The sequence below is a fragment of the Trichinella spiralis genome (assembly GCF_000181795.1).
Source record: "Trichinella spiralis strain ISS 195 chromosome Unknown Scfld5, whole genome shotgun sequence".
Classification (NCBI taxonomy): domain Eukaryota; kingdom Metazoa; phylum Nematoda; class Enoplea; order Trichinellida; family Trichinellidae; genus Trichinella; species Trichinella spiralis.
Window position 1 is genome coordinate 3472699 of NW_003526944.1, and position 12468 is coordinate 3485166.

The 12468-nt window shown below is 35.0% G+C and overlaps 2 protein-coding genes across 2 annotated transcripts; both read right to left on the minus strand.

The window, feature by feature from the left end:
• Window positions 1-859: 859 nt before the first annotated feature.
• Window positions 860-2521, minus strand: Tsp_12288 (zinc finger protein). Its single transcript, XM_003375199.1, has 3 exons — window positions 2347-2521; window positions 2206-2265; window positions 860-1167 (listed from the first exon to the last, which is right to left on the minus strand). Exons 1-3 carry the CDS (start codon window positions 2519-2521, stop codon window positions 860-862), a joined length of 543 nt encoding a protein of 180 aa, XP_003375247.1.
• Window positions 2522-9083: 6562 nt separating this feature from the next.
• Tsp_12289 (hypothetical protein) lies at window positions 9084-9644 on the minus strand. The gene is made up of 4 exons (XM_003375200.1): window positions 9516-9644; window positions 9428-9476; window positions 9282-9313; window positions 9084-9254 (listed from the first exon to the last, which is right to left on the minus strand). The coding sequence occupies exons 1-4, from the start codon at window positions 9642-9644 to the stop codon at window positions 9084-9086; spliced, it is 381 nt and encodes a 126-aa protein (XP_003375248.1).
• Window positions 9645-12468: the final 2824 nt, after the last annotated feature.

Sequence of the window (12468 nt, forward strand, 5' to 3'; positions counted from 1 at the left end):
GATTGCGTTGCATATATCCAGATCCTGCGCTGTATTTCTGACATTCCTTGATATAATCATCATCTAGATCAACACCCTTCGGTGCTTTCACGACAGTCATGCAGGCGTTGTTTTTCATCCATCCCGCGGTTTTGGTAAAAACATCGTGTGGACATTTGAAGATCACACTGTCCACTAAGTAGGCGAGCAGCATAATAGCAATCAGCTTCTTCATTTCGGACATGTCGATAATTTCTAAATGTAAAAGAAAAGAAAATATATTTATTTGTATCGCACAATAAGGAATAATGGAAAATTGGCTAATTTTACCGATCACCGTTTCGAACGCACGAATCCAATCGACGTAAATTCGGTCAAATTGAATTGCTCGGTGTAGTTGGTCACTTTGAACTATCAAACACTTTAAAAATTTTTTCGTTTGTTTAAAGTTGATCAAATGATCTTGAATTGTTTAAACTACAGTAAGTTTATTTTTTCTTCAAATGCAACCTGAATGAATTGGGATAAATAAATAGATATAAGTAATTTATGGCCAACAATCATATTTTTTACTGTCAAATATCGAGCAGAATATATTGTAAAGAAAATATTTTTGCATGATTACATATTGCGTGTGTGTGTGTGTCTAATTGTGGTATTCAGGTGAGATGTGCAGCTGTGAAAAAGATAAGCGAAAAGCGGTGCAAAGTAAATGACATAGAGATAAGCAAGCAGTGTGGATGGAAAAATGGCACTTTTGGATTGTGTTGCATCATGTATGCATGCATGCATGCATGCATGGATGGGGTATGCACAACCGGAATGCACATGGATGAAAATTGTACAATTTCATAAAAGTGCCTGTGTTTGGGGTGGAATTTCAAACGTAAGCTATTGGGTTGGAACGTGAATGTTGAAGCGGTAGGTGTGGATTCAGCGGTGAGATGTTGGCAGCGGCTGCGGCGGCGGCTGAGGTGGGGTCGAGGCTCATGTGGCGGCTGACGCGATTTTTCGGTTGGTGGCGTCGCATGTGCAAAGCCAAGTGATCACTGCGGGCAAAGCACCGGTCGCAGAGCTTGCATCGGAACGGCTTTGCCCCGGTGTGCTTGCGATAGTGGCGTGTTAGCTCGTCGGATCGTGCGAAACGCCACTGACAATTTGGCCACTGGCATGTGTACGGTTTTTCTCCTGAAAAAGGAAAAAGCCCTATAGATAGTCATTTTAAACGAGAGTTTATTCCAAAATTTTATTATTATTTGTAATAATTTTGCATCGGCTCATCTAATATTTTTTTTTGAACAATCTGGTGAAAAGCTTTTTAAAAAACTGTGGTCTATGGTGTTCATTTATTCATTTGTTTGTTTGTTTGTTGCACCTATAAAACTTTTTTGCTAAATTTGTGTAGATTAGCTAAGTTTTTATTGAAAATATCCACCACGCACGAAATAACAACCATTTTTTTCACTGACTCATCAATTGAGAGCATCTACATCTGCATCCACTGTAGAAGATGAGCGCAGTGAATATTCATTTATTAACTAACTATATTTCTTCATTCAATTAATCATGATGATATTTGTACCATAGAAATTATAGGAATGACTGTGAACAAAGTTTAAATAAATAAATAAATAAATATATATTCTTCACAACTGTCGGTCAAAAGGAAAGTGAAGTGGAGAAAGAAATTAAGATTGCATGATCGATGCAGTTGAACTGTTGAATAATACCAATAATAATAATTTACGGTATTTTTACAATAATAACATGCGTTACAACTTTTTCACATTGGGCAGCAGTTTAGATTTTGACGTGAGATTGGTTTGCCGTTTCACGCTTCAGCGGTTCAAGAAAAGGGCGAGAAGCCGAACTGATTTTGAGCAATTTTTCAAATCACTCGCGCACTCCAGTTGACATTTTTAATTGTCTTCAAAAGTTTCAATGATAACTGATTTTTAACAACGCGCCTGGCAACTGTTTGTTTGCAACTAACTGGTTGTGCTTTTCCCGTGCATTATCATCATCATTATTATTATTACAATTATAATTACAATTATTAAATTGCCATTTCCAACCTATCTTCCGGTATAGTCATTTTTACAAGCAGTTGGCATCACTCTCTGTCTGTCTGTCTGCTTAAGCTAGTTGCTGCTAACTAGTTAATATTAATTTTTTCTACATTATTCAGTGTGAATATTATAAATAAATGTGCAAGCTTTTTCTAACCTGTGTGAATTCTTTGATGTGCTTTCAAATGAGAACTTTTCGTGTAGACTTTGTTGCAATCTGAAAAGCAATGCATATTTATGCATATGTGTATCGTAGTATTATTAGCAGGTTTTTTCCTCAAATTGTCCAATCAGTCACCTGGATAATCGCAGTAGTGAATTCGTCGCTTTTCCAATTCCGGGTTGCTTCGACGTTTTGATTTTGGCGCTTGTGGGCCACGACCATGCCACATTGATGGTGGGAAAAAGATTTTTCGATCCACACCCGGAGGCAGGCATGATAATGGAACCGGATCTTGTTTGCATGCTTGCATGTCTTGTTTTGCCGGACACTGACTGGAGATCGTTGTTGGCGACGGTTGTTGTTGCTGTTGCTGCTGCTGCTGCTGCTGTTGGGATAGGATATCTTGAACGGGCACTGTTGTGTGTACAATTAAACCGCCATTCCAGCCTGGCATGGATGTGTTAGCCTCTTTCCAATTGACCAACTGTTGATGATTATTTTCGGCTTCTTCCAGTTTTACTTGCACCGGCAATGTTGCGGATGTAGCAGCAGCAGCAGCAGCAGCAGTGGTTGTAGTTGTTGTTGATTGATGAGACAACTCGTCGCAGCTTTCCAATTTTACCCTTGACAAACTGCCGGCTGTTTGACTGAGAATACGGCTCAGACCGTTCTTGTCCGAGCTGCCGGCGCCTTTCAGTTCGGTCAACACGTACGGACAGACGACCATTTCGTTCGACGATGTGGCCATCGGGTTGCCGCAGAGCTGTTCGCTCGACCAAACGGTGGCCGACGGATTCAGCCACGGCGACCCGAACGTTAAAGCCCCACCGACCGAATTGAACCTGGCGTTAGGGCGTGGTTGATCCGCACTGCGAAAAAATTCTTCCACATGACTGGCACTTTCTCGGCGTGGTTTTGTCTGTTCGGCTGCCCAGCCGCTCAGATATTCTTTGAATTCTTCTTTCTGAAATTGTAGCACCAAAATACAGGCTTCTATTAATGAAGTTCAAGTTTCATCAACTTTAGAGAAATTCACTTTAGATTATCATTTGTCGTGTTTTTTTTATTACTTATTATTATATTTAATCTGCACAATAATAGATTATATGTTTTCCGACGTATTTATGTCAACATCAAAAGTTGAAAATAAGCTAATATTTATATTTTTTGATTTGTCCAACAAGGAGAGAAAGCTTGGGAGAGGGGGGGGGGAAAGCGAAAGGGGGTTTGTGCAGGAATAGCAGCGAAAAGGGTGGATGATGATGAGGATGAATGAGAAGCAAATTCAAGCGCAGTCAGTAGTAATATTACACAAAATATAATTCTACAGCTTCTTGATGGTATAGTTTTTTTTCAGATAATTTTGATTTAATCGAAATGTGTGTTTAAACAGAGAAAAGTTGTAAAATGTGTATGTTAAAATTGGGAAAAAAAATCTTCCCAACTCAAATGCGCATCAGAGTTGTAATGCGGCTGTGGTAAAAGCAGCCACCACTCCTCTAAGTTTGTGGAACTTATTTTTAAAGTCCAACACAGCTAGCTATATAGAACAGGTGTTTTTTCGGCTGCAAGTTGAAATTGTTTAGTATAATTTTCATGAAAAAAAAACAATTCCACTTTCTTCAATGCTATGCTTTTTTCCCTTCCATTATTTCTGATCTCTTTAATCGCCTATGCATAAACTGAAATAAATGTGTTCCTGTAAATAATAATAATTCATTGAATTGTACAATATGTGACATTTGTGATGTTTTCAGAGATTAAAAAGAAAAAAATATATATATAATTAAGCATCGTGATTATATAATAGTATCGTGTATTTTTTTTCCGCAAAAATTGGTGACGAAGTATTTTAGCTGTAGATGTAGAAGAGAGTTGTGATGCGAAACTGAGTACCGCGTATTTTTTTTCTGCTTGCTGCTGCTGCTGCTGTTCTGCTCAACTCTTCCATTTCATTTCCCTTCTTTTTTTGTATTCTGATTTGATTTTCAGATTTTAATTTTTTTTCTAAAAATATCTCTCAAGTTTACGTATTTGAGAAAAAAATGGTGTCAAATTAGATAGAAAAAAATTCACTGCAAACTTTCAGGTCAATAGACACGGAACTCTTCAATCGGCAATGGATTGTGTGAAGTTGTTGTAAAATTGGGAAACTTTTGACAAAATACAAACCACTTCAGTTCAATATTAGAATTTTGATATTTTATGAAATATTTTACAAATATTCAATACGGGGAAAAAGGGTCTACCCAGAATAGAGGAAAATATCATCTGATCAGTTAGTTCGTTGTGATTAGGAAAATTTAAAATCACTCTGGAGAATTAATTAATTTTGTTGCAATTCAAGGTAAAAGGTAAAAGGGTCAAGGATTATCATTATCATAATCATTCGTGAGAAGATTTTTGATTTTTCAAACTTTTAAAATCATATAAAACTTTACGAGAAACAATTGCAAATGAGTTTATTAAACTGTTATTATTATTACAGCACTGCATTATAGTACTGCAAATGACCTTTTCTTTTTGACAAATAATCATTTGTAAAAAACAATTTAGCATTGATTCTTTTAAAAAAATTTTCTTTCTTTGTTCTTGTATTTGCACTCCAATCTAGAGGGTGGTAAGGGGTAAATTCGAGGGAAGGTTGTAAGAGATATGCTGAAGTACGGGCTGAATTATGCGGGGGCACATACGGTATATATATATATATGTGTGTGTGTGTGTGTTTGTAAGAGAATAGTGACAATACTTTTAAACTGACCAAAAATAAAATTCACTTAGTATATTATTTTAATGTAATGTAACGAAGAGTGAATGGAAAGAAAGAAATTGCATTTGTTGTGGTGCTTTTTTGCATGCAGTTGCAAATTTGCGACACCGAAATAACTAACGGACGACAAGTTCAAACAGGTTGGTTGTCTGTCTATGCCTGCTTTCTTATTATATATGTATTGAAACGCGCGCTATAGCATTCGGATGCAGGTAGCGTTGACAAATATGGCAACAACAACAACCGGTCGTTGGCATGGTCGTATATTTTTTAAAATATTTCAATTCTTGAACCAGAGGATAATTTTCTCAATGTAAAAAATGTAAATGAAAAAAAGAGCAATTCGGAATAAGCAAAAAATGAACAAGCTGAAGAATAAGAAGCTTCTTGTAAACACGCATACATCATCTTAGCAGACAATTATTTGGCGACAATGCATGTGCAACATCAAAGCGAATATGCCGAACAATCTTTCATCACTGTGACTTTTTTATGAGGGGTTTTTTCTTGGTTTTTAAAACATTACTAAAATGTGGAAATGGAAACAATTTTATTTCGAATTTAGGAAAGCTGAATCGTAATTACTAATTGAATTAGCATGAAATCTAATAAATAAAATGTTTTATTCGATAATTTACAAACTGTAAATAATTGGCATTAAATATTCATTTAATAACTCACATAAATGTAAGTTCTACACGCACTTTTTCACATACATTGATAACAGATAGTTTTGAATTATTTTACATTTTTAATATTTTCTACTGGAAATTTTGGGAAATAAAGTTGCAAAGAAGGAAAATAGAAAAATTGACAACAAGGAAAATTTTATAAAGTTGATATGCAAGTGAAAATTTTCTTGACGTGTCTTTCCATCACAATCAACGGTCAGCGTTATTTCATTAGTACAATTTTTACGTATGTTGAATAAAACGCGAATGGATAAAAACGAAGGGCTTAGCTGAGCATTTCTACTTTCACAGAATTTGAAAATTATCTTCTCCGATTGTTCCAACTTTACTAGATTTTATTCATTAATGTTCAAAGATCAAAGATAGCTTCCGAATGTAAAAAGATTTTGTTTACTTCAAAGCAGACATTATTTACTACTTTTTTTGCTGCTTTGATTGTGGTCATTAAAATTGAGAACAACAACTGTTCAAATAGTTATATCCATCATCATCATCAACGTCGTCGGAGAGTTTGTGATGGATTTGAGTTTGTAATTTTTTTTAATGCTCAGCGGTGGATCGTTTTATCGCAAAGCAATCGGCGAGAGTTTAGCCTTTACTGGCGGGGCAGTCAAAAGCACCACTTGCACATGATCAGAGTGACAATTGTGCGGTGTTATAAATTTATTGCTCATTTGGCCATTCTTCGGCCTCTTTATCTACATCCAATCTGTATCCGTTCGAGCTGCTGAATTGGACAGGGCAGTGGCGCTGGAGTGAAATGAAGGCAGATGCGTTTTCAATGCATTAAAAAATGTCAAATAATTTTTCTTCTATATTCACCGACTGAAGTGAAAAGAATGCAAAATCCTGTGAACAGACAGACAAGCAGGCAAATTGTGCTTTTTAGCCGGACACTTCTTAAAGCTTGTCAACAACAACAACGTGCTACTTGTTTTCTTGTGCTTTCTCTGACTTCCGGATACTTGTCAAATGTGTACTTTTTGTTTTCATCATTTCACCGTTCAAAGCATTATTTTTAATATTTAAAAACAAAACTGCACTGCTTTGTCTGTGATAAATGAATAAAGAAAGAAAAAAGAAACAACATGCAGGCAGAAAAATGATACGCGCACACGGATGGATGCTTTCAAGCGTGAAGCTTAGTTTACTAGTTGCATTTTGAAACTGTCATTTCGAATTATACTCAGCAGCAGCAGCAGAAACTATGGGTGAAATAAAATGGAAGAAAGCAACAATTACGAACGTGAAAGAAAAATTTCAATTTTCTTTCAAAAAGTCTGAGAAAAGGGAGGTATAGAGTGAGAAGGAGATATTTTAAAATGAATTTCATTATGTCACCAGTGAATGTTTGTAATAAATGATAAAAACAGTATTTTTTTATTAGAAAATATACTTCATGCTTTCCATTTTTAAATAGTCAAACTACGATTGTGTGAATTTTACAAACGTTTCAAATACATATATATATTCATTATACATAATAATTCTGGCGAATGTAGTGGGCTGTAAAAATATTCCTCTTACTTACTTACTTTTTCAAAATATTAATCACAAAATTTCACTTGACACTTCACTTCTTCTGATCGTTTTTTCCAAATTTAAGATTTACAACAAGCTAGATCGAGTTATTTTTTGTTTTTTTCTTTTGAGACATGCTTGTGAAATCATATATTTTTCATAAAATCTGACTTTACGACAGTGATACAGACAGTGAGTGTAGTTTGATAATATAAAAAAATTAATTTTTTTCAATGATTAATCTGAAATTAAATTTAGCGAAGGTCAAGTGTAAAAGGTGTTGAACTGCTGAAATTGATCACCGATTCATGTATCTGTGAAATAGCCAACTAAAACTAATAATACAGTTGCTCGCTCGCATGTTGGATGATTATGGAATAATAAGAAAAAGAAAGACAAAAAGCATACACCAAGCAACCAAGCGTTGGGGTTTTATGTAAAAAATAACAGGAAATGATCGGAAGTAAGAGGAGAATAGGATCGCGGTGGACGGATGGATCACACAGCGTTTGTCATTCGAATCTCGCACAACCTTGCCCGGGAGACCTGAGCAGCTTAAGCTTTGCGAATAAACACCAGCTTCTTGGCCTTATATTTATGAAACGCGCGACCTGAAGTTTGTGCACAGGATTACCGTTCGCTAATGTTTACACACAAGTATGGCATGTATCCATGCATGTGTCTGTGTCGTGTATATGGACTGTGTGTGCTTTGTTCACCTCCATTTATGCATATAAAATTATGCGTGTCTGTATTGTATGTATGTATGTATGTATGTATGTACAGATGAATTGTATGAAGTAGAAGAAGAAGAAGAAGAAGTTTTCTGAATGTCAATGATGACGAGCTGTCAAATTGGTAAAGTTGACATGTCGGCGTTTTCAAATTGCACCTTAGGACCTAACGGAGCGTTGATATTCGTGTGTCAAATCGCCTCCGCGCTTTCTTCTACATTCAAACAAACCCATTAGTAGAGTGGGATTTAAGAAAACAGCTTCCATTGAACGCTCGGTTAAGCTGGATAGGATGTTTTTGTTGTTCTGTTGAAAGTCCGACCAGAAGCAGACTTTTTTCTCTCTCCACGAAAGTACTGTTTTAACTTTTGAAGAAAACTAATGCGTGTGTCCTTGTTTTTGTGATTTGATGAATGATGAATGCCACTACGTTTTGAAATGGACAACGTAAAATTTAGAAAAAGAAAAAAATTTAAATTTGTCAAATCGTTACACATATCTCCCTCTTTCTGTATTCATGAAATTGCATCGAATGTTTTCTTTAGATTTGAAAAGCGGTATTCCATAAAAAATTAAAATTAATGCCTATTTTGGTGTATAATTTAAAATAAAAAACTATTAACTGTTATATCCTATCTGCTGTTGAGGAGAAGAAAACTTACCTTAAGCTCCGGTGCATATTGGCATGTTGGAGAAGGATCGTCGAAAACATCGTCTTCTTCAATTGTTGAACAAAGCACTGGTTCCAAAGTGCCATCCATATTCCAATTGTGTGAGATTTTTTATCTGCTAAAGAAAAAAACCGTTTATCCACAAACACACACACACACACACATTGCACGGATATGTGCGTTTTAAGCATAGATAGATAGATGGTGAAGGTGAAGGGTTTTTTTGACGATTTTCTGCTGGGACGTTTTCGGTCGACTTTTTACCTTTCTATAGATGGTGGTGGTGGTGGTGATTGGTCTTCGGTCAAATTCGAAATCGACCTCCGCAACAACCAAGCACACTGCTAAGTAAGTAGCTTCAATTCCACTTGGCCGTGATTGTTCATTCACCGATTTGACAGTAAAGTTATCAATGAAAGCGAGTTTTCGTTCCAACGATTGGATTGGACGATTTCGCCAGAGGGCGTGGCCGAATCCTGAACTTTCATTGGTCAACGCTTGCTATCCTGTTCCGAGAGATGAAGCCCCGGGCGGTTCCAGGTCGACGTGCTGCTGTCAAAGCAGGTGTCCCAAAATTTTTATGCCCCAACTCGTGCCGGAGCAGGGCTTTCGAAAAACCGGCTTCAATGAAGCGCCGAATTTTAGCAGGGTCCCTCTTGATTCTTTTTTTTACTTAATAAACATGTAAAGTTATTATCAGGAAAACTTTCTGTTCTATAATGTTTTGACTTGTTAATAATAACATTATTTTGCCTTTTTTTTATCAAGTAAGCAATGAATGAGTATGAGATGAAGATCTTTCAATGAGTGTAAATGAAGATAATTGACTTTCGGTATATCGACTTATCAGATTCATAAATTGAACCATATCGATAAGCTGAAATTATTATTATTATTATTATTAATTCAATCACACTAAAGTGTACTGTATATTTTTTGATGACACTTTGAAGAAATGTTTTGGTTCATCGCATTTTTCCATCGACGCCAGGCTGTCTGTTGCGCCGCAACGACTACGAACTGGCATTGCTTTTGGCCATCGCATCGGCAAGATAGATAGATAGATAGATAGATAGACAGACAGATAGATAGATAGATGGATAGATTTCAACAAATCGGCAAAATTCAAGATTGGAAGAAAAAATTGCAATTGTGCATTTCACTATTTCATAATTGAATCACAATTGTTGAATTGATTTATAATATATCCGTTGAAAAAAGAAGTCAACAAACAGACAGCATGCAATTGAAAAATCTGCAAATGATTGCTGTTGTATTATGCATTCATCGTATGATTGGATTTTGTGGGAAAATTTTCCATTTTTGACAGTTTTTTTAATAGATAAATTGCTGCAATGTTGACGAAAGTATTTTCATTTATTCTTTTTTTTTCGAAACATCAAATGCTGCATCCATTGGATTCATTGGTTTGGAACAGTGATTTTCAGGTTGCGGTTGATCGCTTTCAGTTGAGAGCTTTATGCGTTATAGCCGATGCCGACTGACGTTTGTATTTGCAATTGATTAATTTTTCATAATCTTTTGAAAAATGCCGAAAAGACTAGAATAAATAATAAAGCTTGATAATAGTGTAAACTTTTGCATGGCAAAAAATATGGTGATGCGAAAAGGGACCAATCAAAAAAAAGTGGCAATTTTCCACAGATAAATTGTGCATAAATGAAATTGTGAACTTTGATGATAGTTTGGTACAAAAATTGGGCCATTTGATCTCAGGCATGCTGATGATTAGGGGAGAGATTGGTGAAATTAATTTCCTCTCTCGAGACAGCTGTTGCTTGTGTCAAGAAGCCGTTAATAATTTGCTACCGATGCTTTGCACCGTTTTGTTCCAGTTTCTTGTTTCCTTCTTGCCGCTGCTTTGAAGTTAATGTTGCTGTTACCTGTCAACAGAAGTAATTTATTTAATTTAAACAATTTAACGTGTTTTATGAAAATTATTATTATTATTATTATTATCTCAACTGCTCTTACACTGTGCCAATAATTATAATACAAGATTGTCAACTTTTGCAAGTAGAGATTGAAGCAAAAGTGGAAGGGGGGAAATTTTGTTCATTAATTTGTTTGCTTGTTTATTTCAACGTTTCCGTTGTGCTTTTCGTGTTTTGAATATTTGCAAAAAAATAAAAGCCAAAAAAATTGTCACTTGTCACATGTGTTTGTTTGTCGATTTCTTTTTTCACAGAATAGCTTCAATTTGGTTGGGAAATTTTGTTAAATTGAATTTTTTTTTCCTCCTCTTCCACTTGTAAAAGTGCGAAATGTTATTTTGAGAGCATCTTTTAAATTGAAAAACAAAAAGTTTTCCATCACTATTCGTTGGTTTCTTATTACTAGAAACAGAAGTTTTCATAATTATTATGCAAATTTCGAATTTCATCTTTTTGCAATAAATACAACACGAAGCATATCGAGTTGCAATTGTATTTCTGTTGCATAATACGGTTCAGTGAATTTAAGTTTATTAGTGTGAGTTGCAGCTGGATTTTTAAACTGAATGAAATTGAATTTAAATGAAAATTTTAAAATAAACATTATTATTATTATTAGCAAAATTGGGGGTTTTTTCTTGGGTTTCTCGTTTCAAATTTGAACTGAAGGCGTGAAGAAAATAGTTATTTTCAAGAAGGGCATCCGGTTGACTTATTTTGCATCTTAATCAACAGCAACTGACCTGTTGTCGTTTAAAATTATATTACCAAAATACAGACTTCATTGAAATCTAGTTTTGATGCTTTTATTCTCATTTTATTTTATTTTATCATTAGCTCATTATTGAAAAATAACTTTAAATTGCTTTTTTATTATTTTATTTTTAAATTTATTCAGTTCAGCAATGCAATAATGTAAAAAAGAATAATAATAATAAAATTGCAAATGGGTGCAAAGTAAAAATGATCACTCTGTTGAAAATAGCATGTTCTATGATGAATGATTGATGATGATGATGAATTTTCAGTTTAGCGTATACTTATTATATGTTGTTATTATTCATAAATATGCCATGCAATAGATTGTTACACTGAGAAGTATTGTTCATTTATATATTTATTCATATTTACATTGCATGCAAACATACATTACTGACCATTAATAATTTGATAAATAATCAAATGTTGAACTTTTCCCACTTTGTGCTTCATTGATGTAACTTATACTATAAGTTGTGTTTTATGAATGAAAATTGTTTTCTTCTTCTTCTTCTCATTTTGCAAATACATATATATATATTGTATTCAATGTAAAATTGAAATAGTTTACGCATGCACACACACACAGTTGTATGCAAATGAATGAAAAATGTGTAACAACAGCAACAAAAAGTGAACAGTATAACATTGTATTGGTTGTTGTGGTAAAAGGGTTGATACAGGAGGAAGGTTTGAATGAATGAATGAATCTGATCAGATTAGTAAGTAGTATTTTTGCAAGATGGGAAAAAGTTGAATGTCTTTTTAGACCGACGGCAATTTTTGACAGATTGTTGTCAGCAATTTTCCATTGAAGCAGAATTGAGAGAGAGAAATTGTTGCATGCATGCTCAGCACTGGCGTTGTACTGGTGCTGCTGCTGCTCTTCACTGTAGCCGCTTGTTCAGCTTCAGTTCACCCGTTCCAAACCAACTCGGGCGTCGATCAATTTAATCAGGCTTCTGCAAATTGATGCTCCAAGAACCTGTTCACAGGTTGTACGCGCATCATCCCCCCTTTTTCTTTCACCATTTTCAATGAATGACATTTTACGGCTCATTTTCATTTTTACAATCAAGACTTGCCGCCGTTGCATGCTGGAGATGCGTTGAAATTGTTTCACCATTTTTCTTTTTTCCAACACACTGCTTGATG

Coding starts and splice junctions, on each gene's coding strand:
- Tsp_12288 (XM_003375199.1), bottom strand. CDS start 2,521: ATGCAAGCATGCAAACAAGATCCGGTTCCATTATCATGCCTGCCTCCG. Junction 2,266..2,346: donor TCACTACTGCGATTATCCAG/GTGACTGATTGG, acceptor ATTGCTTTTCAG/ATTGCAACAAAGTCTACACG. Junction 1,168..2,205: donor ACATCAAAGAATTCACACAG/GTTAGAAAAAGC, acceptor TTCCTTTTTCAG/GAGAAAAACCGTACACATGC.
- Tsp_12289 (XM_003375200.1), bottom strand. CDS start 9,644: ATGCGATGGCCAAAAGCAATGCCAGTTCGTAGTCGTTGCGGCGCAACA. Junction 9,477..9,515: donor AAAATATACAGTACACTTTA/GTGTGATTGAAT, acceptor TAATAATTTCAG/CTTATCGATATGGTTCAATT. Junction 9,255..9,281: donor TCCTGATAATAACTTTACAT/GTTTATTAAGTA, acceptor AAAAGAATCAAG/AGGGACCCTGCTAAAATTCG.